The 27665-nt window shown below is 38.5% G+C and overlaps 1 protein-coding gene across 10 annotated transcripts in view; it reads left to right on the top strand.

Moving 5' to 3' along the window:
- LOC101742387 (golgin subfamily A member 6-like protein 25) overlaps positions 1 to 27665 on the top strand; it is a 53145-nt gene that overhangs the window by 1844 nt on the left and 23636 nt on the right. For 8 of the 10 annotated variants that reach the window (XR_002430367.3, XM_062675868.1, XM_062675871.1 and 5 more), the window contains exons 2-3: positions 18233 to 19479; positions 23805 to 23953. Coding sequence is in view for 9 of the 10 variants with exons in the window: in XM_062675868.1 (XP_062531852.1) it covers positions 18275 to 19479; positions 23805 to 23953 (1354 nt within the window). In the remaining variant the exon portion in view is untranslated. Of the gene's footprint in view, positions 1 to 17503; positions 17781 to 17992; positions 19480 to 23804; positions 23954 to 27665 lie in introns of all 10 variants that reach the window. The other 2 variants (XM_062675870.1, XM_062675867.1) reach the window with 2 other exon arrangements.

Below are 27665 nucleotides of genomic sequence, written 5' to 3'. Positions count from 1 at the left end.
ATAAGAGACCTAATAGGTCCGACTACCTAGGTCACGACCGACTTGCAGGAAACTCCTTATAACCTCCGCCCATTTTGAGACAACTTATAAGTCCAAATCTTCATTAAAATGGCTTGAAATTTTCACAGTAGTTCTGAATAGAGATCGGATCGTTCATCCTCTGAAATGTTTTCTGTCATCGTGCTGTTTGTAATAGCTCGGGTGTTAAAGCACTTTGGTAATTATTTTGCAGTTTTTTGGCGGGAACGAAATGTGTCAATTTTTTTTTTCAATTGTTAACGCAAATGAAACATTTTGTCGTACGTCTTTTTCTCTAGCTATTTCAAAATCCAGTGGAGGACGGAAGTCCGGTGATTTCCTCCAAAACAAAAAAAAAATTCAGCGCATCTCACCGTATACAACTTAAAATTAATCAACTTCATTTCATTTAACAGACTACGCAGGTATGTATATGTAATTTGTATATTATTTGATTATTTTTATAAATATGATACTGGCAACAATGGCTTCGTAAGAAAACAATTGCCATACAGAAAAAATATGCTGCTTGACGTACGTTTAAATAGAAAAAAGTTCATTTAAAAAATATGACACAAGTTATGTTTAATGTTGAATGGAAATAAATCCTAACAATTGATATAACTGTAAATACGTAATATATCTTTCTTAAGTAAAGAAGGCTCGGCGCTTGTATTTTAAACACCAATTGGTAATAATTTATTTTTTCAGTCACACTTTCTAAGATTTATGGGTTCCTGGTAGTTTTTTTTTTATTGGCAATTTTAATTCGTACGATTCACGCTGAAGCTTAATTTTTTGAGGGCTGCTCGGTGGTGTGGGCTAAACAACCCCCAACCCCCTAACAAAAAGCTCGCATAAAGTCGTACTTTAAATGTATCATCGCAACGAAGTCTATTTATTGAAGCTTCTCTGTTTGACGTCAAAGATCTCAGCTATTCATGGATCGGAAATAATATTGACGGATAACCTCGGTTTAGTGCCGTAGTAAAAGACAAATTTAACTTCTTTACTGTTATGAGATCCGGATAGTGCGTTTCGTTTTGAGGTCGCCGTGGCCTAGCCGATTCTGTGGACCGCATGGTAAACAGTCGATGTTGCCCTAAGCACGTCATTACAGATCCTCCCGATCCATTAAACAGTGCTTTTAGGTACCTCAAGCACCGGTCACCGTCCTCGCCGAACCTGTCGCTTGCGACGAAGGGCTCGACGAGTAAATTAGCCCATAGACACAGCCCACTAAGTTTCTCGCCGGATCTTCTCAGTGGGTCGCGTTTCCGATCTGGTGGTAGATTCTGCGAAGCACTGCTCTTGCTAGGACCAGTGTTAGCAACACTTCCGGCTTGAGCCCTGTGAGCTCACCTATTATTTAAGGTTACGCTAAAATAGCCTCTCAAGGCTATCAGCATAGGTAGAAAAAAAAAGGTCGCCGTGGACTAATTGGTAGGACGGCTGACGCATTCGTATGTAGCGATGCACCGGTGTTCGAATCCCGCAGGCGGGTACCAATTTTTCCAATGAAATACGTATGTGATAAATGTCCACAATTGATTTCCACGGTGAAGGAATAACTTCGTGTAATAAAAATTAAACCCTCTATAAAATTGTTATCTGCGTAATTGCTGGATATAGTAGGACGTGAGTCCGCCACCCTGCCTATTTCTGCCGTGAAGCAGTAATGCGTTTCGGTATGCTCCGGTAACCACTTAACACCAGGTGGGCCGTGAGCGCGTCCAACCATCAAGGAAAAAAATTTAAAAAATATACATATAACAGAATCAAGTTTTTGATAGTTGTAGTTGGTAACATGATATTCTAAATATAGAGTTCGTATAACGGTACGCGGCGAAGTGAGATTGTGAATCGATTATTCAAAATATCGATGACTGACAGACGAATAGACTGGATTAAAACTGGAATCCAAAATGATTTATAACATAAAATCGATATTTGACGTACGAGTAATAGCTTTTAATCGATAAAAATTGTTTACGTTTGGAGTTTGAAGCCACAAACAAACATCCTGATATTTCAAAAAAATCTTCTTTATTCGCTTAGATAAAGGTTACATTAAAAACTTTGCTAATAATGGTCATAATGGCAGGAATCGATTGCCATACTGAAAAAATGAAGAACTCTTTTTTTTTTTTTTTTTATTGCCCTTGTAGGCAGACGAGCATACGGCCCACCTGATGGTGAGTGGTTACCGTCGCCCATGGACTTCAGCAATGCCAGGGGCAGAGCCAAGCCGCTGCCTACCGCTTAATACTCTCCACAAGCCTCGTTTGAAGAAGTACATGTCATAACGCTCGGGAAACACCGTGGAGGGGAGCTCATTCCATAGCCGGATGGTACGTGGCAAAAAAGACCTCTGGAAACGCACTGTGGATGACCGCAGTGGCTCCAGGTAGTATGGATGAACTCTACTCCGGTGGCGGGCGGTGCGATGGTAAAAACGAGATGCCGGTATCATCTCGAACAATTCCTCAGAGCACTCCCCATGGAACATACGGTACAAAATACAGAGGGAACCGAAGTCCCTCCGCAGACCCAGAGGTTCCAAACGATCCGTGAGACCGGGATTATCGACAATCCGAACGGCCCTCCTCTGTATGGAGTCAAATGGAAGAAGCTGGTATTTGGGAGCCCCGGCCCAGAGATGGGAGCAGTACTCCACGCGAGGCCGGACTTGTGCTTTAATCTGTCAACAATCTGTCTGTGTTTTTATCTGTCAACGGAAACAAAACAGACGAATCCACGTGTGAAATAAAAAAAAAACATTTCCGACGCATGCGTTCAACGAAAATAGTTCTAGAAAATTCAAAAATAATTTTACAAATTTAACCCTTAACTCTTTGGTTTAAGGTTCATACGATTTTTTTTTGCTTTGAACATAACATCGCTTCCTTATCCTGTTACTGCTTCATTTAACTTACTAATAGTTATGGGTTCCTGGTACCCGATTGTGTGAAGTTAGTTTTTTTTTGTCTGCATTTTTGGTCATTTTCTTCTATCGTGTCCCCAAACGAACCGACGGTAAGCGATCACTGTTGTCTATAAATGAAATATATAAGTGTCTTCCTTAATATTAAAAACAAAAATAGAATTTCTAGAAATACATCGTCCGGGCGTAGTTTGAATAACCCCATAGGCTAGCCGCTAATGGTTATGGAAAAAAAAGCTTGTATTTTAACCGACTTCAAATTAAATACGAAGAGTACCTTTTAAATATTTATTATATCTCAAATATCGCTATTCTACAATTTTAGTGGTGGTCGGACGTCTCGCCGCTTGGCGAACCCGTCGGCCGGTCTCCGGACCGTCGAGGCGGTGCGCCCGGTCCTCGCGGAATGGGCGAACCGTGACCAAGGGCGTCTCACCTTCCGGTTGACGCAGATGCTTACCGGCCATGGGTGTTTTGGCCGGTACCTGCATCGCATCGCCCGGAGGGAACCGACGATGGAGTGTCACCACTGTGACTGCGACGAGGACACGGTCGAGCATACGCTCGCATATTGCCCCGCATGGCTGGAGCAACGCCGTGTCCTTGTCTCGCAAATAGGACCGGACTTATCGCTGCCGACCGTCGTGGCCACGATGCTCGGCAGCGATGAGTCCTGGAAGGCGATGCTCGACTTCTGCGAGTACACCATCTCGCAGAAGGAGGCGGCGGAACGAGAGAGGGAGAGCTCATCCCTCTCCGCACCTATCCGTCGCCGTCGAGCCGGGGGCCGGAGAAGGGCCTTTGCCCGACTCCGGCCCCTGTAGATGGCGGCTTCCCCCCGGTGAAGGTCAAGGGGCGACCTGAGGGGGTAGAGGCCGCGCGGCGCGCTACCAGCACTCTAGCGCGCTGCCAAGGAGTTACGAAAGAGCGACCGGTTGGCGGTGTATCGCGTCCCGACCCGGCAGGCTGGTTTTGGTCCAGCGGGGTATTCCGGGACACCAGCGGCACTGTCTGGGCGGCCTGACGGGCTGCCGTACCGAGACGGCCGACGTTTCAGAGCCTTCGATTCGCCTCGAAGGCTCCGTCGGCTGGGCGTCCTTGGGGTGAGCCGCGCCGTCTGGTTGTAGTGTTGACCGCGGTAACCCCCCTACCTCATCTGGGTTCTGACCTCGGAGAGGATCGGACGTCGGGTGTAAGAGTGCAGGGGAGTCGTTTAGTGGGTGGGTCCTAAAATCCTTGGGCCCGCGATCTGCTCTCAACACCTGCAGATCGTTGAGTCTCACATACCCCGCGCGCCCCGTATGCGCGGGGACCTCGTAGGAGGTTCGGCCCCCGGCCCGAAAAAAAAAAAAAAAGGACGTCTTGTGAGTCCGCACGAGTAGGTACCACCGCCCCGCCTATTTCTGCCGTGAAGCAGTAATGCGTTTCGGTTTGAAGGGTGGAGCAGCCGTTGTAAATTTGCTGAGACCTTAAAACTATTATCTTAAGGTATGTGGCGGCATTTACGTTGTAGATGTCTATGGGCTCCAGTAACCACTTAACATCAGGTGGGCCGTGAGCTTGTTTACCAATCTATGAATTAAAAAAAATCTACGATCCAATTTTGATAAATTTATACTTTTCGGACCACCCCGCCTAAGTTGAGTCATTTGCATTACATTCATGTCATGCAAGATGACTCTGTTATCTCATTTTTCCATTGGTCCTACACCAGCGGGTTTTGCTCCGCACTTCATCAGACTACTTAGAACCGCGTTCATAGACAGTGAGTTTCCAGAGACCTTCCCACGTACCATCCGGCTTCGGCATGAACTCCCCTCCAAGCTGTCTCCTGAACGGTACGACATACTTCTCTTCAAACCAAATTTGAAAAGTCAGTGGTAAACAGCATTCCTGATATCCGTGAGCAACGGTGACCATTCACCTACCTACAACATCAAAACATAAACAATTACTACAATTTTTTTTGCATTACTTACCAGGCTCCCATAAATTGCAGCAAGCTAATTTTGACGAAATCAAATTTGCATACTTTTTGTCCCTAAACTGAGTGGTTAGTAATTTCAGTTATTATTAGTCTGATACTTTTAATTTAAACTCATAGACATTGTCTTTGTCATTTAACGAGGGATGAAAAGCTATTTGGTTTAAGCGACATTTTTGCAACTTTACATGAACTTTGCAACTTTAAAGTTTATAATTTGGAAAAAAATTCATATAATAAAACTTCTTCAGCTATTTGAATGGAGTAAACATAATTGAAGTTCAATTAAAAACAATAATAATTTATTTATTCGTAGCTTAAACCAAACAGCTTTTCAAACCTCGATAAGGTCAATCCATAGATTCTTTTTTTTTTAAACCCGTTAAATACACGGTAAAATTGACATTTATTTTTCATTCACATAAAAAAAGTTTTACAATTTCCCCCCGAAATTTATTTTTCGATGACTAAAACTACTTTTACCGTTTGGTATACTTTATAGTTTTACTGGCTGACTATTAAAACAAATTTAAATATAAATGTAGGATTGGTAAGAACGGAACGTATGAAAAGAGTGTGGAACGGAGCGTTAAGGTGTGAGTGAGAGAAAACGAAATAAAGGGAGAAGAGAATGACAGACAGAATCATGGAGGGTAGAGGCAAGGAGAATCGTCTCTGTGTGTGAAAAAGTGTCCGTTAAAATCTGCTAAGGATGGCGATGGCGCTACAGTAGCAACCGGGTAAATTTAAAAAAAGGCGCTGAAAGTTATTAGAAAAAGATAGAGCAATAAAAAAGGACAAAAGAACTGTAAGCACTACAAAATCACAAAAAAGTATTTTATTTAAAGCCGATAAGAAAATTCAATCGATGTCTCCGCGTTTTACCACAGCAACAATTTTAGGTTATATTGACGAATTGGAATGGTAGTCTCAAGAAACCCGGATTTGAGTTCAAGCGTATCTGTAGCTGGGAAACAACTAGAGCGGGTACGACAGTACAAGTATTTAGAAAGAAAGAAAGAAGAAAGAAAATCTTTATTCGCCAGAAATATAGTTTACAAGATATAGGACATAGCTTCATATATTTCGCCTGTTTAGGCATGCGAAAATTTAATTTATTTTTATATTAATTATAACACAAAATTTACTAAATCTATCTATTTTTACATTCTATCACTTCTTATTCTAATATTTTATTATGTACAACACTTATCATTTAAAAATTCTTGCACACTATAATAAGCCTTATCTATCAGCCATAAATATAATTTTCTTTTAAATTGAGTTAGTGGAAGATCTCTTATGCTGTTTGGTATCTTATTAAATATTCTGATAGTCATAGGATAACAGTTTGTATAGTAGTAACGAGTATTTATACTTGGTAACATTAGTTTAGTAGGGTATCTTGTATTAAATTGACAGTACTCGCCACACGATTTATATAATTGTGGGTGCTTTTTAACAAACAAACAACATTCTTGTATATATATGGATGGTACAGTTAAAATATTATGTTTTTGGAAGAATGGTTTACAAGAAGTCAGAGGATGAATATTGCACATGGCACGAACACATTGCTTTTGTGCAATGAACACTCTATTTATGTGACTAGAATTTCCCCAGAGGGGTATACAGTATCTGATATTTGAGGCGACATATCCATGATAGGCCTGTAATGCAGTTTTTAAATTACATATTTTTGTAAGTCGCCAAAGTGCATATGAGAATCGATTAACTTTACTACAAGTAATATCTATGTGAAGATTCCAGCTACATTGATTATCCACATTTAATCCTAAAAATGTTATGCTATTACATTCATTTAGTGTGTTATTATTATAAGTTATATTTAAGTTATTAATAAATTTGTGTTTATTATAGAATTGTATATATCTCGTTTTGTCTAAATTAGCTTTTAAGTTATTCTTATTCATCCAATCTATGACCTTACTAACAGTAGCATTTATCTCATCATTTAAATCTAGTGTGGCATCTTTGGTGATTACAACGGCTATATCATCAGCAAATAAGCTGCATGGGTAATGTATGTGTTCTGGGAGATCATTTATATAAATGATAAAGAGTAGCGGTCCTAAAATGCTCCCTTGTGGGACACCTACTTTATTATACGCTAATGAAGATTTAAAAGCCACTTCTTCATTGTTATTATAAATATCCCTAATTTCAACATATTGTTGTCTGTTGCTTAGATAACTACTAAGCCATTTTTCAGCTATCCCTCTAATGCCATAATTATTACACTTCTGTAGAAGAATGTTATGGTCAACAAAGTCAAAGGCTTTGGTCATGTCAAAGAAAACTCCAACCGTGGGTATTTTTCTGTCTACATTTTCAGTAATTTTACTAATGAGTTTAAAAGCTGCTAGTGTAGTAGATTTGCCTTTTTGAAAACCGTGTTGTTCAGATTTTATAACTTCAGATTTATTAAGAAAAGTTGTGAGTCTAGAATGCATGATTTTTTCGAATATTTTTGCAAGTATAGGTATTAAAGTAATCGGTCGGTAGTTATTGATGCATTCCTTATGTCCTTTTTTGTATATAGGTTTCACTATTGAGATTTTCAATTTATCAGGAAATGTACCTTCAGTTAATGAAAGATTGATAATATGACAGAGTATAGGTGTAATGGCTATTGCACATTGTTTTAGTATAAAGGTGGGCAGTTCATCATAACCTGTTGAGTTAGTATTATTGAGAGAATGAATTGTTTTATAAATTTCCTCACATGTAGCTGGCATTAAAAATTTAATTTAGGGGCTTGGGTAAACGAAGCATGGGAATCTGATCAAGAAATCAAGACCCGGATAGAAACTGCTCGAGCCTCTTTTAATAAAATGAGGAAAGTTCTTTGCTGTCGTCAACTGAATATAAAGCTCCGAGTCAGGCTACTCATGTGCTATATCTGGCCTATCGTCATGTATGGTTGCGAAACGTGGACCCTGAAAGAGGACACTACAAGACGCCTACAGGCATTCGAGATGTGGTGCTACCGTCGCATGTTACGCATTGGTTGGACGCAGAGGGTCAGGAACGAAACCGTGCTTCAGCGCGTTCATATGTCCCGGAAAATGCTGCCTGCTATCAAAAAGCGCAAGATAGAGTATCTCGGCCACGTGCTCAGGAACGATCGATACATGCTGCTCCAGCTGATAATTATGGGCAAAGTGGACGGAAAGAGACGTGCTGGGCGAAGAAAGAAATCATGGCTCCGGAATATCCGGGAGTGGACCGGTATTGCCTCCGTCGAACAGCTGTTCCGGCTGGCTGCAGATAAAAACGAATATAGAAAGCTAACGGCCAACCTTCAGGATTGAAGAGGCACTGGAAGAAGAAGAAGAAGATTGACGAATTTGTTTGGACTACGTAAACATGTGAGGTCTTGTATATTACACTGTCACTAGCTACTCTAGTCATTAAATATATTCAATTTCCTAACTCAGCATACTTCAATCAGTTAAAAACTGCTCAACTCATATCATACCCTGTGCCTATGCTAGCGCCATTCTGGAGGATTTTTGAACTGTTATTTAGTGCTGAAGGTGGGACACTTTTTCAGACTTCTCCCATATGAGACGGTTCTCCTTACCTCTACCCTCCATAGACAGAATTAAAGAAAAAAGAAGCTGGCGAAGACGGTTAAAAAATGAGCAAGGCGTATAGTGTTAATTAATTTTTAAATTATTATTTTATCAGAAGATTTTGGAACAGTGGAAGTTTAATTTTATGCGTTGCGATCCCTACTCTACATATATATACAAAGTACAAATATCATATATAATCTGAATCTCGGAAACGGCTCCAACGATTTTCATAAAATTTAGTATACAGGGGATTTCGGGGGCGATAAATCGATCTAGCTACGATTTATTTTCAGAAAGTGTTGTTTTATTCGTGTTTTCCATAATCAACTTTATCGATAATCGAAATCGATAAACATAAACTTTTTTTTTAATTGAAATAATATACAAGCGGTAGGCAGCGGCTTGGCTCTGCCCCTGGCATTGCTGAAGTCCATGGGCGACGGTAACCACTCACCATCAGGTGGGCCGTATGCCCGTCTGCCTACAAAGGCAATAAAAAAAAATAAAAAAAAAACAATAATATGTAATATATAATTCATATTTAAATATAATTTCTAAAAAAGACAATTTATCAAAAAAAAAACCGTCATCCTCTATGTACCCTTTATACAAACTGTATGCAGTGAATTCATTCTCCATGGAAGCTTCCAGAACTGACTTTCGATTAGATTTTGGCGCGGATCCAAATTATCAATAAAATGATTTATGCTTCTGGTACTCGAATGCGTCTTGTGATACTGTTATTGATTTTTATTAGACGAAATACTACGGTTCTGGTTTACCAATTACGGTGTACTAAATCCAGTCGTAAAATTATCTTTATATAAAATAACTAGCTGTACCGGTCCCCTTCGCTGGGCATTTAAAATTAACAGTATTATTTCTCACCCCCCACCATCGATATATTACCATATATTATTATATATTGGTAATATATAATAATATATGGTAATATATATTATCATATATATATCATCGATATATTACCATATATTATTATATATTGGTAATATATCGATGCCCCCCACAAAGATTCTCATCATTAACACCCCCTCTACTGGTGCAGGGAGTCCAAAGCTCATATAAATATTAGCCTATCCATTAAGTACATGTATTTTCTACACGGATACCACGTTTCAAGTCAATCGGATGCACGGTTCAGTAGTTATAACGGAACATCCGTAAAAACCACTGTTGATTTATATATTAGTATAGATATATAAAATAATATATAACCGTACAAAAATGTTCGCAAATCACTCAACGGAGAAAATTAAATGTTGTTTAAGAATGAGGAAGACTATTTATTTTTTTCCTTTTTTTCTTCTTTTTGTCTTCTTGCAACGCTATTGCTGCCAGCGTCGATTTTGTGAAAATAATCAATTAATAAAAATTTAACAAATACATATTATTGTACAAGTTCTGTTATTTGAAAAATGAGATGAAGTTGATTTATTTGAGACTTTAACGGATTTTTTTTCACCTTCTTCCCCACTCGTGAACATTCACAAATACTACATTAATAATTAAAAACAATTTTAATAATCAAACAACTTCGCTAGCCGCGTTCCCGCCAAATGGGAGTACTCGACAGTAAAATAGTGACAGATTCTATTTTGTATATTTTTTATTAAGGCAAAGGAATTACACACCACGAGACATCGTCAGTCAATAGCCGATCACAATAAATAGATTATTTCTCGTCAATTTCTTGTCCGCTTTCAAGATGGCCAGCAACAAACTTCAAGTTAGAGCGCCGTGAGCTCACCTATTCGTTCGGTCAATCTGATAGTTCACACTAAGCTCTAGGGCTCCCTAGAGGTCACTAAAATGGATAGAAAAAAAAACGCATCAAAGAAATGCACATTCGCGGTGTCAGCCGCGGCGCATGCGCAATACTGCGCAGTAATGAACGTCAAACGACAATCCAACAGAAATACATTTCTAAGAAAGGTCAATGCTTGATCCAGAAATAAAACGGCGCTTAACACAAAGGCGGGAAAGTGATCTAGTGACGTTACACGTACAATAAAAAAACAGCTATCGATAAAAAAATTATTTAGAGTTTGAGTTATTTGATTAAAAAATTGACTAAGCATCCGTCTCCCCCTTTTATTGCTATCGTAATAAATCGCACAGTTTATCTGGTGTTGCGTCGTCTGGTGAACCCTCGAAAGGGCTCGACGAGTGAATTAACCCATAGACACAGCCCACTGAGTTTCTCGCCGGATCTTCTCAGTGGGTCGCGTTTCCGATCCGGCAGTAGATTCTGCGAAGCACTGCTCTTGCACTGGGTGGATGAGTTTACAGCCCACCTGGTATTAAGTGGTTACTGGAGCCCATAGACATCTACAACGTAAATGCGCCACCCACCTTGAGATATAAGTTCTAAGGTCTCAGTATAGTTACAACGGCTGCCCCACCCTTCAAACCGAAACGCATCAATGCTTCACGGCAGAAACAGGCAGTGTGGTGGTATCTACTCGTGAGGACTCACAAGAGGTCCTACCACCAGTAAAACTATAACTTTGAAAAACGCTGGCTTGCTAAGAACACGGCACAACTTCTCCTCAGATCCGCTGCGTCAGTCTTCGCAGACCGACCAGCCATGGCTGGACCGCGTTATTTTTGTTTTCGTAAATATCGCCCGACACAAAAAAAACTACGCACTGACATCTGTCAATATTAACACATGCCAAAAATGTTTTGCGTTACACACGTCGATCACGCGACACGCGCCCGGTCATGCGGTGCAAATCATTATTGCACTATTACAATTACTAATGGTCCCCCAGTCCCCAGTAGTCAAAATTCGACTATAATTAATTGAAATTATAAGTTTGAACATTATTATATTTCTATTGTCAAAGACTATTATTATACTTCTCTAATCACAGATTTCGCCAAGACTACACTGTAGACAAATAATATTGAAAACAAACAATATTAATCTATTTTCAATTTGACCACAGAGTTCAGCAATAAACAAATAGTGTATATGTGTCTGTGTCAAATATATAGTAGTGTGTGTAATGTTTTATTTATTGATTTAATGTATTTTTATGCATAATTAAAAAAAATATTAACATTCTGCATTCCTTCTCTATATTCTCTACTAGCGGCCCGCTCCGGCTCCGCTCGGGTCTCTAACAAAAATTTCAACAATATTTGACGTTGTTTTTTTTAAATTAAAATAACACTTATTGAGGCATAACTATAATAGTTAGACATAAGTTGTCCCGACACTTTTTATAAATAATCATGTGTTCTACAAAGTCGTAGTACATTATTCTATCATCAATGATATTCGCAGGGCACGCGATGTAAAGAATATTTTAGGTAATTTTTTTACACCTTGGGTTACATTATTGGAGGTTTAGTAAGGATCCCTAATATTTTTCAAAACAGATTATAGCCTATGTCACTCGGGAATAGTGTAGCTTCCAAACACTGAAAAAATATTTCAAATCGGTTCAGTAGTTTCGGAGCCGATTCAATACAAACAAACAAATAAATCTTTCCTCATACTTAGTATACCATAATTAGTATACCTAGTCAGGTCATAAATTCTGTCACATGTTTAATGTAAAATAATTGAAACAAGTTTATTCATTATGTAACCATTCATATACCAAAATGAACTTAACAAAACATAGATTCTTATGACACTAAAGTTTATTCAAAATGACCTCCGTGATTTTGAATACAGGCCTTCAATCTGCGCGGCCAGTCGTCTATCGCAGCACGAACGAGGTCCGTGTCAATATCGGCGGCTGCCTTAATCAAGGATGTCTTGAGTGACTCCAAATTGGGATGAGGCTTTGAGCACGCCTTTTCCTCCAAGTGTTGCCATATCTTGTAATCTAACGGATTCAAATCTGGACTGGAGGATGGCCAGTCTTCGTGCCGGATGAAGTCGATTTCACGCGCCGCCAGCCAGTCTTGTGTGCTCTTCGCTCTATGAGCTGGCGCCGAATCTTGTTGGAATACCCAGTGCCTGTTATTGAACATGGTATGAGAAACAGGTTCCACAAGGTTCGTCAGGACTGTATTTTGATACACAACTGCATTCGTTTTTACACCTTTCTCACAAAAATGTACCTCTGTTAAGCCCCAATAAGAAACTCCCAACCATACCATGAGCGAGGATGGAAAATGACCTCGTTGGACACGCGGAATACGGTTGCTCGCTTCTTCACTACTGTGTGCGTACACCTTATCATTTTGTTTGTTGTAGCTCTCTTCTACGGTAAAAATTTTTTCATCCGAAAAAAGAATTTCTCGATATTTTTTTCCCGCGTACCGCTTCAACAAAGCGCGGCATCTCTTCAGTCTCAGGTCCATTAGACGAGCATTCAAACGATGTCCTGTTTTTCATCGATATGCCAGAAGCCCTAAGTCTTCATTTAACACCCTTTTCACCGTGGTTCTGCTTAACCCCATCTGAAGGGCCAACAGTTTCTGCTTACGTTTGGGATTTCTTTGAATTCGCGCCTTCACAGCTTTTATCACTTCTGGAGTCCTAACAGACCGAGGGCGACCACTTCTTGACCTCTCATCTACACTAGAGTCTTCATTGTATCGTTTGATGGTACGATAAACGAATCTTTTGGCTATATTCAAATTTTTCAGTATGTTAAAAATTTGAATTGGCGCGTAACCGCAACGATGCAACGCAATAACTGCAACACGATCTTCTTTAAGCGTCCACTCCATATTTAAAAATGAGTAAAATTCTAAAAGTATACATTTTTATTTTCATGAACAATTCGAAATTCGAATTCAATAAACTTTTTTGTGGCCAGCATTCTAAAAGAAAAGTTTTTACTGTGTGACAATACTTATGACCTTACTAGTTATAAGCAGATAAGTGTGAGAAATTTCATACTCCTCCGTCCGCGCAATTTTCGTAAAAAGGGGTACAAAGTTTTCGCTTCACGTATTAATATTTACAATTATAATTAACTCTGTAGTCGTAAGAAGGGATTACGATTTTTGCTTATATCCTAACTAGCAACCCGCCCACTGAGAAGATCCGGCGAGAAACTGAGTGGACTGTATCTATGGGATTTTGGACCGTAAATAATACGCGAAGTGCTCTAAGGGAACCTTTCAAGGTACCAGCACATCACCTATTTCTGCCGTGAGCAGTAATGCGTGTACTGTAAAAGCTGTGACTAAGAACTCGTGTCTTGAGGTTAGTGGCGACGTTTACGTTGTTGATGTCTATGGGCTAAGGGAACCACTTAACACTAGGTGGACCGCGAGCTCGTCCCTCCACCTGAGCAGAAACAAATCGATACTGATTGAAAAAGCTGCGTTCATATCACACACGGCTCTGACGAGGACTCTATCCTCGGATTTTCCCAAGTGCTCTGAGATTTCTTCCTGCAAGCGAAGTTCAAGAGCAGTAGTCAGGTAGGAAGCGGTTTGGCTGGACCCCTCTCATTGCTGACATTCATGACACCTATAAACACAATTTAAATAAAAAACGTAAAATATAACACAGCTCATGGTACAGTCAGAAAGAAATCCATACTAATATACAAACACACATCACGTATAATATAATATATCGAGGGTTGAAAGGTTATTTTTCTCCTACCTACGCCGAAAGTTCGGTTTTTGTCCCGCTGTACAGGGAAGAAAGTCTAACTTTTACTCTCTGGGTACTGACAAGTGCGCATGCGCGTGTCTACGTCTGCTCTCACGCACCTAAAATTCTCCGCCATTGTTGTGCTCGGGTAATTTGCAATATTGTGTTTAGCGTAAAAGTGAAATAAACAAAAGGCAATAAAATTTCATATGAAGTATTAAACAAATCTTTGTTTCTCATCTGAGTTCATCAGACAGTTCTTATTCAATTAGTAGTAGTTTATTTAAAAATTAAAAAACAGTTAAATTGTTTTTTATGAGTATGGGGGCTCCGCTCCCCTACCACCGGCCAGGGCTTCACCCCTGGGCCCCGGCTCGGTACTCCACGAACTTTCGGCCTGGTAGTAGAAAAAATAGTATGTGCACCGCGGGAAAATAGTAAGACATCTCATCCCGCGTGTTTGCAATTTTACACGCGGGAAGATATGTCCATCTTTCCTCCCTTGGTGCACAATGTAATATTGCTTTAAACGACATTAATCTTTGTGATTAAAGGTGCGTTTTATTTAGTATTATTAGCATTCAACAGTTCGATGTTTTTAATTGAAACTTCATTTAGTTTACTCCATTCAAATAGTTGAAGAAGTTTTTTTTTGTTATGATATTTTTTCCAAATTTTAAACTTTATATGGCTTGCCTGTAAAGTTGCTAAATGCATCCCTGCTCCAGATGAGATATGCTATGTTTTAAGATGCGAACAAACATCACTGGTGGTAGGACCTCTTGTGAGTCCGCGCGGGTAGGTACCACCGCCGCTATTTCTGCCGTGAAGCAGTAATGTGTTTCGGTTTGAAGGGTGGGGCAGCCGTTGTAAATATACTTGAGACATTTTAGAACTTATACCTCAAGGTGGGTGGCGCATTTACGCCGTAGATGTCTATGGGCTCCAGTAACCACTTAATATCAGGTGGGCTGTGAGGTCGTCCACCCGTCTATTAAAAATGTTTATTGTCAATATTCATCAATTTCATTGATTCAAATAATTATTACTGCATATCTAGATTGAAATTCGCTCCTTAGTCTTTCCTGAGCGCTGAGCGAACTGAAGGCAACGACTTAGCTGGGCCACGATAAATATCAACTATTAAATCAATGAAAATATATTTTATCGATATTTGTCTAAGCACGATGAAACATCACTAGCGAATTAACACTGGATCTATACTCGACTAACGGCATCCGTGTCGTATAGAACAAGTTTATTGCCGAATGTAAGCGATGGACATAATCTTGAATTTTATTGGCATATTTGTGCTAGCGCAGTAATGTTTTTTTTTGTTGTAATTCCGTTTTGGATATCTGTGCGTTATTTTTTTTCTCTCTAATCAAGATTAGACAAGTCGAATCATTTTTCGCGCCAAATTATGACAAATAAATTAAATATAAAAAATAAATTTGTCTTTTACGATTCGTACATACACAAAATAAAAACTAATTAATTAATCGTAATTTTTTTATTATTAGAAATATAAAATTTACTGATTTTTCTACTTTGTACTTATTTGCATTTTTACGTATATTTTTACTAGTTACAAAATTTTCATTTGAATTCATTCCGTTGATTATTTACATATTAAATGAATTGAAAATTTTAATTTGCGTAATTACTGATGGTAGGACATCTTGTGAGACCGCGCTGGTAGGTACCACCGCCGTGAAGCCGTGATTTCTGCCGTCATCCAGTAATGCGTTTCGGTTTGAAGGCTGGGGCAGCCGTGATATCTATACTGAGACCTCAGAACTTATATCTCAAGATGGGTAGCGCACTTACATTGTAGTTGTCTATGGGCTCCAGTAACCGCTTAACACCAGGTGGACTGTGAGTTCGTCCACCCATCTAAGCAATAAAAAAAAATAAAAAAATACCATATCTCCGAGTTTAAATTAAAAGTATCAGACTAACTGAAATTTCAAATCAATCAGATTAGGATAAAAAAGGATGCAAATTCTTAACTTCAAAATTAGCCAGCTGCAATTTATGGGAGCCTGGTAGCTGGTAAAATATATTTATTTTTTTTGTTTTGCCGTTGTAGGCAGGTAAATGGTCACCGTTGCCCACGGACATCAGGAATGCTGTCTGCCTCGATATCAATGTTGATTATGAAAATATATATATTATTATAAAGAGGAAATATTTGTTTGTTTGTTTGTATTTAATAGGATCCAAAACTACTGAACCGATTTGAAAAATTCTTTCACTGTTTGGAAGCTACACTATTCCCTTACCCCTTAAAAAAAAAACCTTTTTTCTTTTTTCTTCTTGTGAATCAATTTTTTCACGTCACAAGGCATAGCTAGTCGAAGAAATTTATTAGGTTTTCATAACTTTAAAGAAATATTTTCACTTTGCTAATTGAGAAACCCACTGAGGGAGGGAATCTCATATAATTAATTTGTTGTCACAAGGTATAGCTAGTAGAAGAAATTTACAAAGTTTTCATAACTTTAAAGAGCTATTTTCACTTTGCTACTGAGGAATGTCATATAATTTGTCAACATCTTTTAAAATCAACTTGGTATTATTATATACTTGTCATGTTCAAATCTCGGGTCATTTCGTGTCATATAGTGGAAAGCGGAATTTTCGTTATAAACTAAGCTTTAGTAACAACTTAACAACAGGTGAGGTGTATCGCTGCTTCGTCAACCTAAAATTAAATAATTATAAAGTAGGTCATGTACTAGGTTAGCATAACCGCAAAGAGCATTGTAGATGATTAATTTATTGTTTTTTTCTTTTTCTTAGTCATAGCAGAGTCGTCACCGAATCATCGAAATTATAACACAGTCAATAGCTCTGACAATAACCATTATCGAGTCATATAAAAATTTGACCAATAGAGATTAAAACTTTTCTTCTAACTAGGCTTTCATAACCGCACAAAGGCTAATTTCGTACTAGGATACCATAAACGTAAAGAATTTTAACCTGTGTTTTGTCAATATCGTAAATGAGGTAAATAGTGCAAATTGTTATTTATGTTAGAAAGCACGTATTACGAAGGTCGTAGCACACCTAGTCATTGTGTAATATTGAAACTAAGCCAATTCTATTAATAATCAAATGATTTTCCGCCTGTTTCCATCAAATTAGTAACTTTGTCTCCGGTACTTCAGTAAGCCTTAGCGGGGCGGGTGTGTCTTTGTTTATTAGAAGAATTAAAATGTTCATGAAATAGTTTTTCCTTTAAAATGTTTTTCATATTATTTTATTATCTTTAAAATTTGTTCTTAACATGAAAAAATATTTTAGCTGAAAAATAAAGAAATGGGCAGACGCTAAATTTTACAAACATTCAGAAAAATGTACCAAGGAAACATAAATTCGGAAGAGCTATTGTAGTAAATAATAATTTTAATATAAATAAATAACTGGACTCAAATCACGCACGGTCATCCGGCCCCAATATGTTTTGTACCAAATAATACGTTTAAATATATAGGTATATACTTATTATATACATAATTTGTAATAAACACCCAGACGGAAGAACAATTAATCACACGAATGTTTGCCCGATTGAGGGAATCGAACCCACGACCCTTGGCGCATCAGTCAGGAGCATAGACCTGTATAGTAAGTAGTCAGGAGCCCTACCATTTTTTTAATACTCTTGTTATTTTGCCGTTTCTTCAGTATTTTATTTATGTATTTCATTAATTGAAAAATTTATAATTTCGAAACTACTTACAAACACACAGAAAAAAGTAGCAGGGAAATATAATTTCTTAATATTACACTAATTGAATTCTCAGTTATTTATTTGTTGATTGATAATTTTCGCTTAGTTTATTAAAAAATCTAAAAAAACGAAAGACATGCTTTAAAACACTCTGAAGAAAGTACCAGGGAAACATAAATTCGAAAGAGCTATTCTACCGTTCTCGGTAACTACTCTGTTCGTTCTGAGTCCAACTCGTGCCGATTGTAAAACGCTAACGATATATATACACACAAATGCATTTTTATAATCAAGAAATTATTATCGAAATCGAAATGCATCCGAAACGCGGGAAACCTAATTTCAGTTGAGGGCACGGCGTCGCGACGGGCGGTCATGCGGTGACGCCATGTTCAATTTCTTCAAAAGGAAAGGCAAGGTCGAGCCGGGTCCGGCCGAGCGCGGGCGGAAACAGCCGACCGCCGACGCGGTAAAACTGACCGCAGTCGAGGGCCGCGCCTCACGAAACGACGCCACGAGCGACAAGCCGACCAGCAAGGATGTAGTGAACCTGCTCATCCCGGAGACGGACTACCAGCAGAAGACCGGCGTCGGAGCCATCCTGGACATCATGGCCGGCAAGAGACGCCGCGGCAAACGCAGGCCCGGCCAGAGGTCCGAGTCGTGCCGACACAGTCCGCCCAAGCAGAGCTTGCAGCGAAGTCCGTCGGCCGCCCAGCCGCCCACGTCCGCCCGAAATAACGACGCGGACGCAGACGATCCGGCGGAGTTCGTCAGGGCGCTCGTTTTGCAGAAATACGCGAAGCCGACCGACAAAGAAGATAAACACGTGTCAATGGTTTACGTCTCACAGCAGCCAAATATAGATGAGAAACGACACACCGAGGCATTGCTGAGGGAGATCGCGAGGAGCATAGACTGCACCGTCGATCAGATCAATGAGGGGAAGCAGATGGGGTCCGCGGACAGCAAGGACGTGAGCGAGCCCGTCTACGAGACGGTGGACGGCGTCGACGCTTACAAGAACGAACTGAAAGACGAACTCAACAAATTGTTAGACGTCCAGAATCGTTTGGAGGCTGAATCTCCTTCTACGGTGAAGAAATCCAACTTGAAGCTACCGAAGTCAGACACTGAGGGGTGTTCGGACGACGACAGATCAGATAGCGGCAAGAAGAGGGTTACATTCAGGAAGCACATAGTCTTCGATGATGGAGAGCAGCAGACTGATGATGGAGCCGACTCGTCGTTTGAGTCCCTCTCTTCCGGCGACGACGTCGAAGAAGACGAAGGATACCTTGGCGTCTACGAGGACAATAGAACAGTTATTAATGTTAAAAACGGTGAGCCGGTCACAATTGCGGTTACTTGCAACGAAGAATTCAAAAGAATATCTAGTGATAACAGTGATAGTGGTTTTATAGATGAGAAAACGGGTGAGGACTTGACCTGTGCCGGTAAGAGTGTAGTGGAGAGTGAGAGTGAGAGTGAGGAGGAGATCATAGAGGAGATAGAAGAAATAGAAGAAATAGAGGAGATAGAAGAAATTGAAGAAGAATATATAGACGAAGAGGAATCTAGTGAAGATGACGAGTGAGTATTAACATTTCGATTCAATAATACAAAGCTGAATAATTACTATGTATGTGCTTTTCCGTTACCAAATTCGTACATTGCAATTTGTATATTAATATGTGGAGCAAAAACTTTGTACCTCTTTTTGCGAAAATTGCGCGGACGGAGGAGTATGAAATTTCCCACACTTATAGAGAATATAGATAAGGAGTTAAGAATGTGCATATTTTTTTAAAATTATGCATAAAAAATACATTAAATCAATAAATAAAAATATTACACACACTACCATGTATTTGACACACTCACGCATTTATACTCTTTATTTATTGTTTAAAGTCTGTAATCAAATTGAAAATAGATTTGATATTGTTTGTCTTTAATATTCCTTATCTATAGTGCAGCCTTGGCGAAATCTGTGATTAAAGAAGTTATAGTCTTTTACAATAGAATCTTAATAATGTTAAATTAATTATAATCGAATTACGACCGCTGGGAGACCACTAATTTAAAAAAATAGACTTTATTGGCGGTTTCTTTATAGTAGGTACTTCTTTTCGTACATTTTTCCAGCGATTTGTTTTGAGTTTAAGATTGTTACATTGTTTGTTATACAGGGTTTACATTAAAAGTTAAAAGACTCACTGAATTACACAAAGACAGTTATTTTTAACCGAAATCCGTAAAAATCGCTAAGTGAATGCCCCCATCACTCTTAAGAGATGAGGTCGAACCTCTATAGTATATCTAAATCACCCTTCAAACCTTATTACTGCTTTATGGCAGAAATAGGCAGAGTAATGGTGCCTACCCGTGCGGACTCACACACAAGACGTCCAACCACCAGTAATTATTGTTATATACCTATTTGTAACATGTTTTTATTAAGCTGCATTTATTTTATGATATTTAAATTTATACGGCTTCATACTTTATCGATATACAGTTTATAAAAGTACTAATGATCCCTCAGTAGTCGAAATTCGACTGTAAGTATTGATAAAAATTATAAGTTTTTGAACATTATTACGGTTCTATTGTCAAAGACTTTACTTCTGTAATCACAGATTTCTACAAGGCTAGACTATAGACAAATAATATTAACGATAAACAATATTAATCTTTTGTCAATTTGACTACAGACTTTAACATTTAACAATAACAAAAAAGTATATATGCGTGTATGTGTCAAATAAATTATAGTGTGTGTAATGTATTTTTTATTATTGACATAATAGAAACTAACGAAAATATTAACATTCTGCACTCCTTCTCTATAAGTGTGGGAAATTTCATACTCCTCCGTCCGCGCGATTTTCGTAAAAAGGGATACAAAGTTTTTGCTTCACGTATTAATCAATTTTAATTGCAAGAAATCAATGCGCCCACTAAAGCAGGCTATAGCACTGCCGATTGAATAGAATGTCTCACGCATTAAGTCTGTCATACCTACTTTTACTCTTCCTTTCTAAAATCTTCTTTTATATAATAATAATAAATCAACTTTTTTACGCCTTGCTCATACAATCGTCTTCGCCATCTTCTTTTTTCTCATTCTGTCTGTCATTCTCTTTTCTTTTTCTTACCGTATTCTCTCACTCACGGGTAGGTATCAACCACCCTGCTTATTTTGGGCGCGAAGCGGTTATGTTTGATTAAGTTTGAAAGGTGTTATTGATGACCACGGACTCCGGTAACCGGTTTATAGGGAGTGAATCGTGAACTCATACAGCCGTTAAAGCGATAAGGAAAAACCCAGCTTAGGTAGGAAAAAAAAGTTCATTTGAAACATAAACATATAACAAACAAATATTTGCTAATTTTTTTAGATGTTTAATTTATTATTGCCGCAATATAATGCTTAGTTATTGTGACTTTGTCGCCATTTCGATAAAGCGGCACGACACGAGAACCCTCTCATCGTGGCCGCCTGTAACTACATTTCCGATCCTGCGGACAGAATGGAAAGCAGTCGACGTCGCCCCAAACACGTCATCTCGGATCCTCCCGATCCACTAACGGTGCTTTTAGGTACTTCAAGCACCGGTCACCGTTCTCATCGAACCCGTCGCTTGCGACGAAGGGCTCGACGAGTAAATTAACCCTCAGACATAGCCCATTGAGTTTCTCGACGGATCTTCTCAGTGGGTCGCGTTTCCGATCCGGTGGTAGATTCTGCGAAGCACGGCTCTTGCTAGGGTTCGTGTTAGCAACTTCGTCAGGTTTGAACCCCGTGAGCTCACCTACTAGTTAAGGTTCCGCTGAAATAGTCTCTCAAGGCTTAGGTAGGAAAAAAAAGTGACTTTGTTGTACCATGGAATTTGGATATTTCTTGTCTTTAAAGAAATTTAGTATTCAGAGTCGTTGTATGATCCACATTTCGGTGTTTTTATGTTAGAAGCATCACTTACTCTGTAATGTAAACATGTTTATACAAACAAAACGATCTTTAAGTATTTTAAATATAATCTTTTCCCACGGGCAGCCATCTTTCAATGTTTGCCCGCGTTTTATTTGACAGCCCGTGACGTAATCGTATTTTGACGCACAGACTATAATAAAAAAAAAGTTTCACGCAAAATATTGTACGTATGAGTCACGTTTATTTTCTTAGAGTCATGTTGTTTGTATTATTTGTAAATAAGGCGAATGTTTATTATTAATTAAATTTAGCTCACAAAGAAAAACGACAATTAAGAATTTGAATATTTTTTTTTTCGAAAGTTTAGTAATCTTTATTTATATAGTGTATGTACTGTGTACGAATTGCGTTGTGAAAATTTCGTTGAAATACGATCAAACTCTTATTACTTTATTCAGTCCTGGTACTTACTGAAATAATAAAATTAAAAACACCCAATGAAATTGAGGTTTCGACCTCATGTCTCAAGGTGACGTGGCGGCATTTGAATCGAATGATGTCCATGGGCTGCGGCAACTCAACTACGCTTTGAGGTCCTCCATTTATCTGATTATTTGTATACATATGTACTGTTTGATCCAATCAATGTTGCAAACCGCTCCCATGCTCTTGAAATTAATGTCTGGTCTAAATTTAGATTTCATCCGGTGGGTTATTTAGATTGAGAAATTCAGTTTGCGTTCTGAAACCTCAAGAGCTTTAGGTATTTTAGGATTACTAATAGGCTAGCTGCCTGTTTGTGCCGTACACTCTATACAATACAATTGGAATTGCGACCTCATGCCTCAAGGCGGATGTTGACTCACGCTGTGACCTAACAATTGCTTTACCCATCCGCCAAGCCAATGCGCTCATTTATATGCGTGATCTATTTGCAAGTTACGAATTCCCTTCCACAGTGGTATGAAATTACCTTCTCCAAACGAGGTTTAAATAGACTTCTACTCTATTAGGAAATAAAGAGCATCGTCTTGTATAGGGGACAAGTTGAAAAAGTGCCCATCTGTAAACAGCGAGTTATCGTTGGAAGACTCACCGAAATAGCGCTAGTGTAGAAAGTGACAAAGATATAAATATATCAGTTTTAACCGGACTAAAGTGTGCTGAGTTGCCCACTTCGACAAAGCGGCACGACACGAGATCCCTCTCATCGTGGCCGCCTTAACTACATTCCCGATCCTGCGGACAAAATGGAAAGCAGTCGACGTCGCCCAAAACACGTCATTTCAAATCCTTCCGATCCACTAACGGTGCTTTTAGGTACTTCCCGGTCACCGTCCTCGTCAAACCCGTCGCTTGCGACGAAGGGCTCGTCGAGTAAACTAACCCACAGACACTGAGTTTATCGCCGGATCTTCTCAGTGGGTCGCGTTTCCGATCCGGTGGTAGATTCTGTGAAGCACGGCTCTTGCTAGGGTTCGTTAGCAACGTCGTCAGGTTTGAGCCACGTGAGCTCACCTACTAGTTAAGGTTACGCTAAAATACCACTCAAGACTATCAGCTTAGGTAGGGAAAAAAAATGAGTTGAAAAATTTAATATTTTTCGGGGCTTGTGTAGTTAAAAACAGTATTTAAAATCTCAACTATCTGTTTTTATTACTATTTACGTAGGAAGTTTTTCGTGTTCTTTCTTCTTAGGAATACTAAAATCTCAGTAAAATGGTGGTTATTGTTCATTGGAACTTTTTGGAAGAGCATGATATACTATGTCACATTTAAACCTGATGGAACACTGAATTAACGAAATAAAAGAATTCGCACAACTTCGCTCATCATGTTCCCACCAAAACCCTTATTTTTGTGAAATCCGACAGTATCCTCCTTAGAAGTCACAAAAAAACCCTTTGCTTCAGGCAATGGGGATTTCGTTATGCCTCAATTTCTATACCATGTTAATAATAGTAAATTTTATTTTGTCCAGGAAAAGCCTCGTGAGCCAAGAGAAGTTCCAGAACCATGTGGCCGCTATCGCAGAGCTATCTGACTCAAGGATAGAAGAGGCGCAACGTGCGAAAGATCTCATTGTGACGTACAGAAAAGAAATAGAGACCAAAGACCAGGAAATCGAAGGTAGGTTTCGGACTTTTCTTCGAGAAAATGTTCCACAAACTATTTTTAATCGTTTACAACTTAAATTTTTGTTTACTTAGTAGAGTTTGAGAATCGGTGACGGCAAAATATGACGTAACTCTCAACATTTATGTCCGCCTGGTAATTAAAGGTCGCGGTAGCCAAAAACCTAGGAAGTTATTTTTTAATTTGAAAGGCGGGCACGGCTCACTTGGTGTTAAGTGGTTATCGAAAAACCACGAATATTTATTGTTAACACCAGATCAGGTCGAAGATTTTCAATTTCATAGATGATCGTAAAGTGCTAAAAGATCACTGCAGAAAGATGTCGGTTCTTGGTGTGGTTATTCATTGTTACACATAACTCGGTGCAGTCTTTAGGCGCGTGAACACAACGCGCGATGAGGAGATGCGATCCAAAAATCCGAGATTAAATCGTAAAAGTTGACAATAATATTATTACTTTTTCCTAAGGTTGTGACGAAAATCAATAGCATATATAAACAAAATGGTTGTTTTGTTTTCCCGCCGTCACACAGAGAAGTAAATGATTGATTTTGAATAATCATGCTTAATCTTACCAGAGGGAAACGTAGTTGGCCTTACCGATTTATTGTTACAAAAAAAAACCACATTTAATTTAAAAACACATTAGCACAAAATATGGTGTCACAAAAAACGATATTATCTTTTATCTCTATATATAAAAATGAATTGCTGTTCGTTAGTCTCGCTAAAACTCGAGAACGGCTGGACCGATTAAGGCTAATTTTGGTCTTGAATTATTTGTGGAAGTCCAGGAAAAGTTTGAAAGGTAGATAAATATGAAAATGCTCGTAAAGAAATAAAAATAACAATTTTGTTTTTCCTTTGATGTGTCCCCCGTCGCACGGATTCCTTTTGTTTGTTTTAAGTTTATTTTATAAAACAGTTTAGGTCTTTTATTTATCGATTGAGGCACTACGAAGTCTGCCGGGTCAGCTAGTTATTAATAAATATTCCAGAATCGTCTAGACTTTGAAAAGATCACACGGAAATACGTAATTTCTGTTTCAAATTTATAAATTGGTATTCGAATCGGATGTGCAACTATTTATTACTTGCTCTAACCAGTACAGTTTAAAGAGACAGCACTAGATAAAATAAAAACTCTTTTTCTCAAAGTTCTTAGCATTTCGCGCGTTAAATAGTTTTAAATGTGTTTTTTTTTTCTGTTTCAATGGAATTCAGGGTCATTGATATTGAACATACGCACTAATAAACAATGCATTAGCCTCGTGTACTTACTAGCCATGTGGCGAGTACGTCACTGGCTCCTTGCCAGTTACCCACGCTCTCGATCTTTGTGTGTCATGTGTCTGAGCATTGCAGCGCTGAAACAACTGAACTTTCTCTGGGAACGATGTAAATACTTGTTCGCGCTCATGTTTTCCTGGTACTTAGAGCAACGTGTTCGCGAGTTCATCGTCGTTTGTATTGTCTGCGCATCGAATGTGCATGAGAGTTACAGAAATTCAATACTCGCCAACGACACACTTATTCAAGGCTATGCGATCCTAGTACTTGCTGTATTACTTTTGAAGCTTTCTACAATCCACAAAAGCGAATGAAAAAAACATTCACGGTGGTTCGTGGTGCAAGCGGAAATTGTTGAGTGATTTATTATTGACCGACTTTTGTTTACAGTATGCCAAACAATTTACTCACAGTAGAAATATCTAGAAAATTCATTGCAAGAGAAAACTCCGTGAAACTGTATATTAATAATATCTTACAAAGAGGATTTCATTTAATATAACTAACTGAATTCGGAGCTCGTTTAGTTAAGACTACAAATAAAATGTTTACTTAATACAATTTCTTAAGGTTCACATTCGAATGTTCTGTATCGAAGATGTTAATCACGTAGTTCTTTAGATTTATATTCTCCTGGTAATTGATTGGCTGAATTACTAAGAAACTCACATGTTTTTCGCGCGAAATAACAAGCCTAACGTTTATTTTATTAATTTAATTCATTACATATTTAACTTAATTTATTATGTATTAATTTAATTAATCTTTAGTTTCAAATTGCAACATCGAGACATTATTGGCAGCTTCGCAATATGATAAAAGTATACATAATTTTCGATAACCAAAATACATCTTAATATGTTAGATTTTCCGGTTGGTTTGAAAATTATTCAACCAGACCTTCCATCCATTTTGGATTTAGTGATGTCAGGAACGGCCCTAATGCGCTTATTACTATCAACCATTAATTATTATTATGACTTATTTAAATATAAAAAAAAAAACGCTGAAGAGTTTTACGTAAATATCTGTTTACGAAATTTTCCTATAAACAAAAAAATGTTTAATAAAAAAGAGAATAGAGATATTCGAAAACGAATCGGTTCAAATTTCGAATCGTAGGTACTCATGACATTACGAACGTCAAAATAAAATTAAAAAGTTCTTTGAACTGCAACTAATTTCGTCTGCGATAAACTCCATCAAACTCGTGTAGCCCTGGTACTTGATTTGAGGAAAATTATAAAAAACGCTATAAAAAAACATAATTTATGTAAATAAATATACTCTCGTATACACATGGGTATGGATTTACATTGATTGTAATTGAAGTTCAAGTACATACAATTTTCATACTAAATTTAAAATAAACATTTCAAAGGAATATGTGGGCTTTATTTTGAGCACTGTTTATTTTCCTTGCGTGTTCAATTTCACTGAAATCCTATAAATAGCGCATCATTCACGTACCTACAATGTGCTTAAAACATTGAAAATCTTAAGAATTCTTACTTCCCCTGCATTTATATAAGAACAGGGAAAGAATATTTTAAAATATTTACAATTCTATAAATGGAATTGTAAATAAGGAATTGTCAATTTTTATCTGTTTGTTTACGAGAGGATCTCGGGATCAGTACAGAGCTGCAGGGGACTGTGTCTACAGTAGTGTAGTATAGGACTCTCGGCTAGATGTAGGTCGGATCTGTGTCTGTTTGTGTACGAGAAGAGCTCGGGATCAGTACAGAGCTGCAGAGGACTGTGTCTACAGTAGTGTAGTATAGGACTCTCGGCTAGATGTAGGTCGGATCTGTGTCTGTTTGTGTACGAGAAGAGCTCGGGATCAGTACAGAGCTGCAGGGGACTGTGTCTACAGTAGTGTAGTATAGGACTCTCGGCTAGATGTAGGTCGGATCTGTGTCTGTTTGTGTACGAGAAGAGCTCGGGATCAGTACAGAGCTGCAGGGGACTGTGTCTACAGTAGTGTAGTAAAGGACTCTCGGCTAGATGTAGGTCGGATCTGTGTCTGTTTGTGTACGAGAAGAGCTCGGGATCAATACAGAGCTGCAGAGGACTGTGTCTACAGTAGTGTAGTATAGGACTCTCGGCTAGATGTAGGTCGGATCTGTGTCTGTTTGTGTACGAGAAGAGCTCGGGATCAATACAGAGCTGCAGAGGACTGTGTCTACAGTAGTGTAGTAAAGGACTCTCGGCTAGATGTAGGTCGGATCTGTGTCTGTTTGTGTACGAGAAGAGCTCGGGATCAGTACAGAGCTGCAGAGAACTGTGGCGATAATATAGAAAACATTAAATAAACAACATGTTTTCCAAACTACGTCAACATGCACAAAGATTTATTTTTGTCGTTGACGCTCTCAAAGTTTCATCGCGGAAGTCGAACATTAATTATTTTAAT

Source organism: Bombyx mori, chromosome 24 (genome assembly GCF_030269925.1).
Source record: "Bombyx mori chromosome 24, ASM3026992v2".
In the NCBI taxonomy this organism is placed as follows: Eukaryota; Metazoa; Arthropoda; class Insecta; order Lepidoptera; family Bombycidae; genus Bombyx; species Bombyx mori.
Note: the sequence above shows the minus strand (reverse complement) of the source record. Positions and strands in the feature narration are given on the sequence as shown.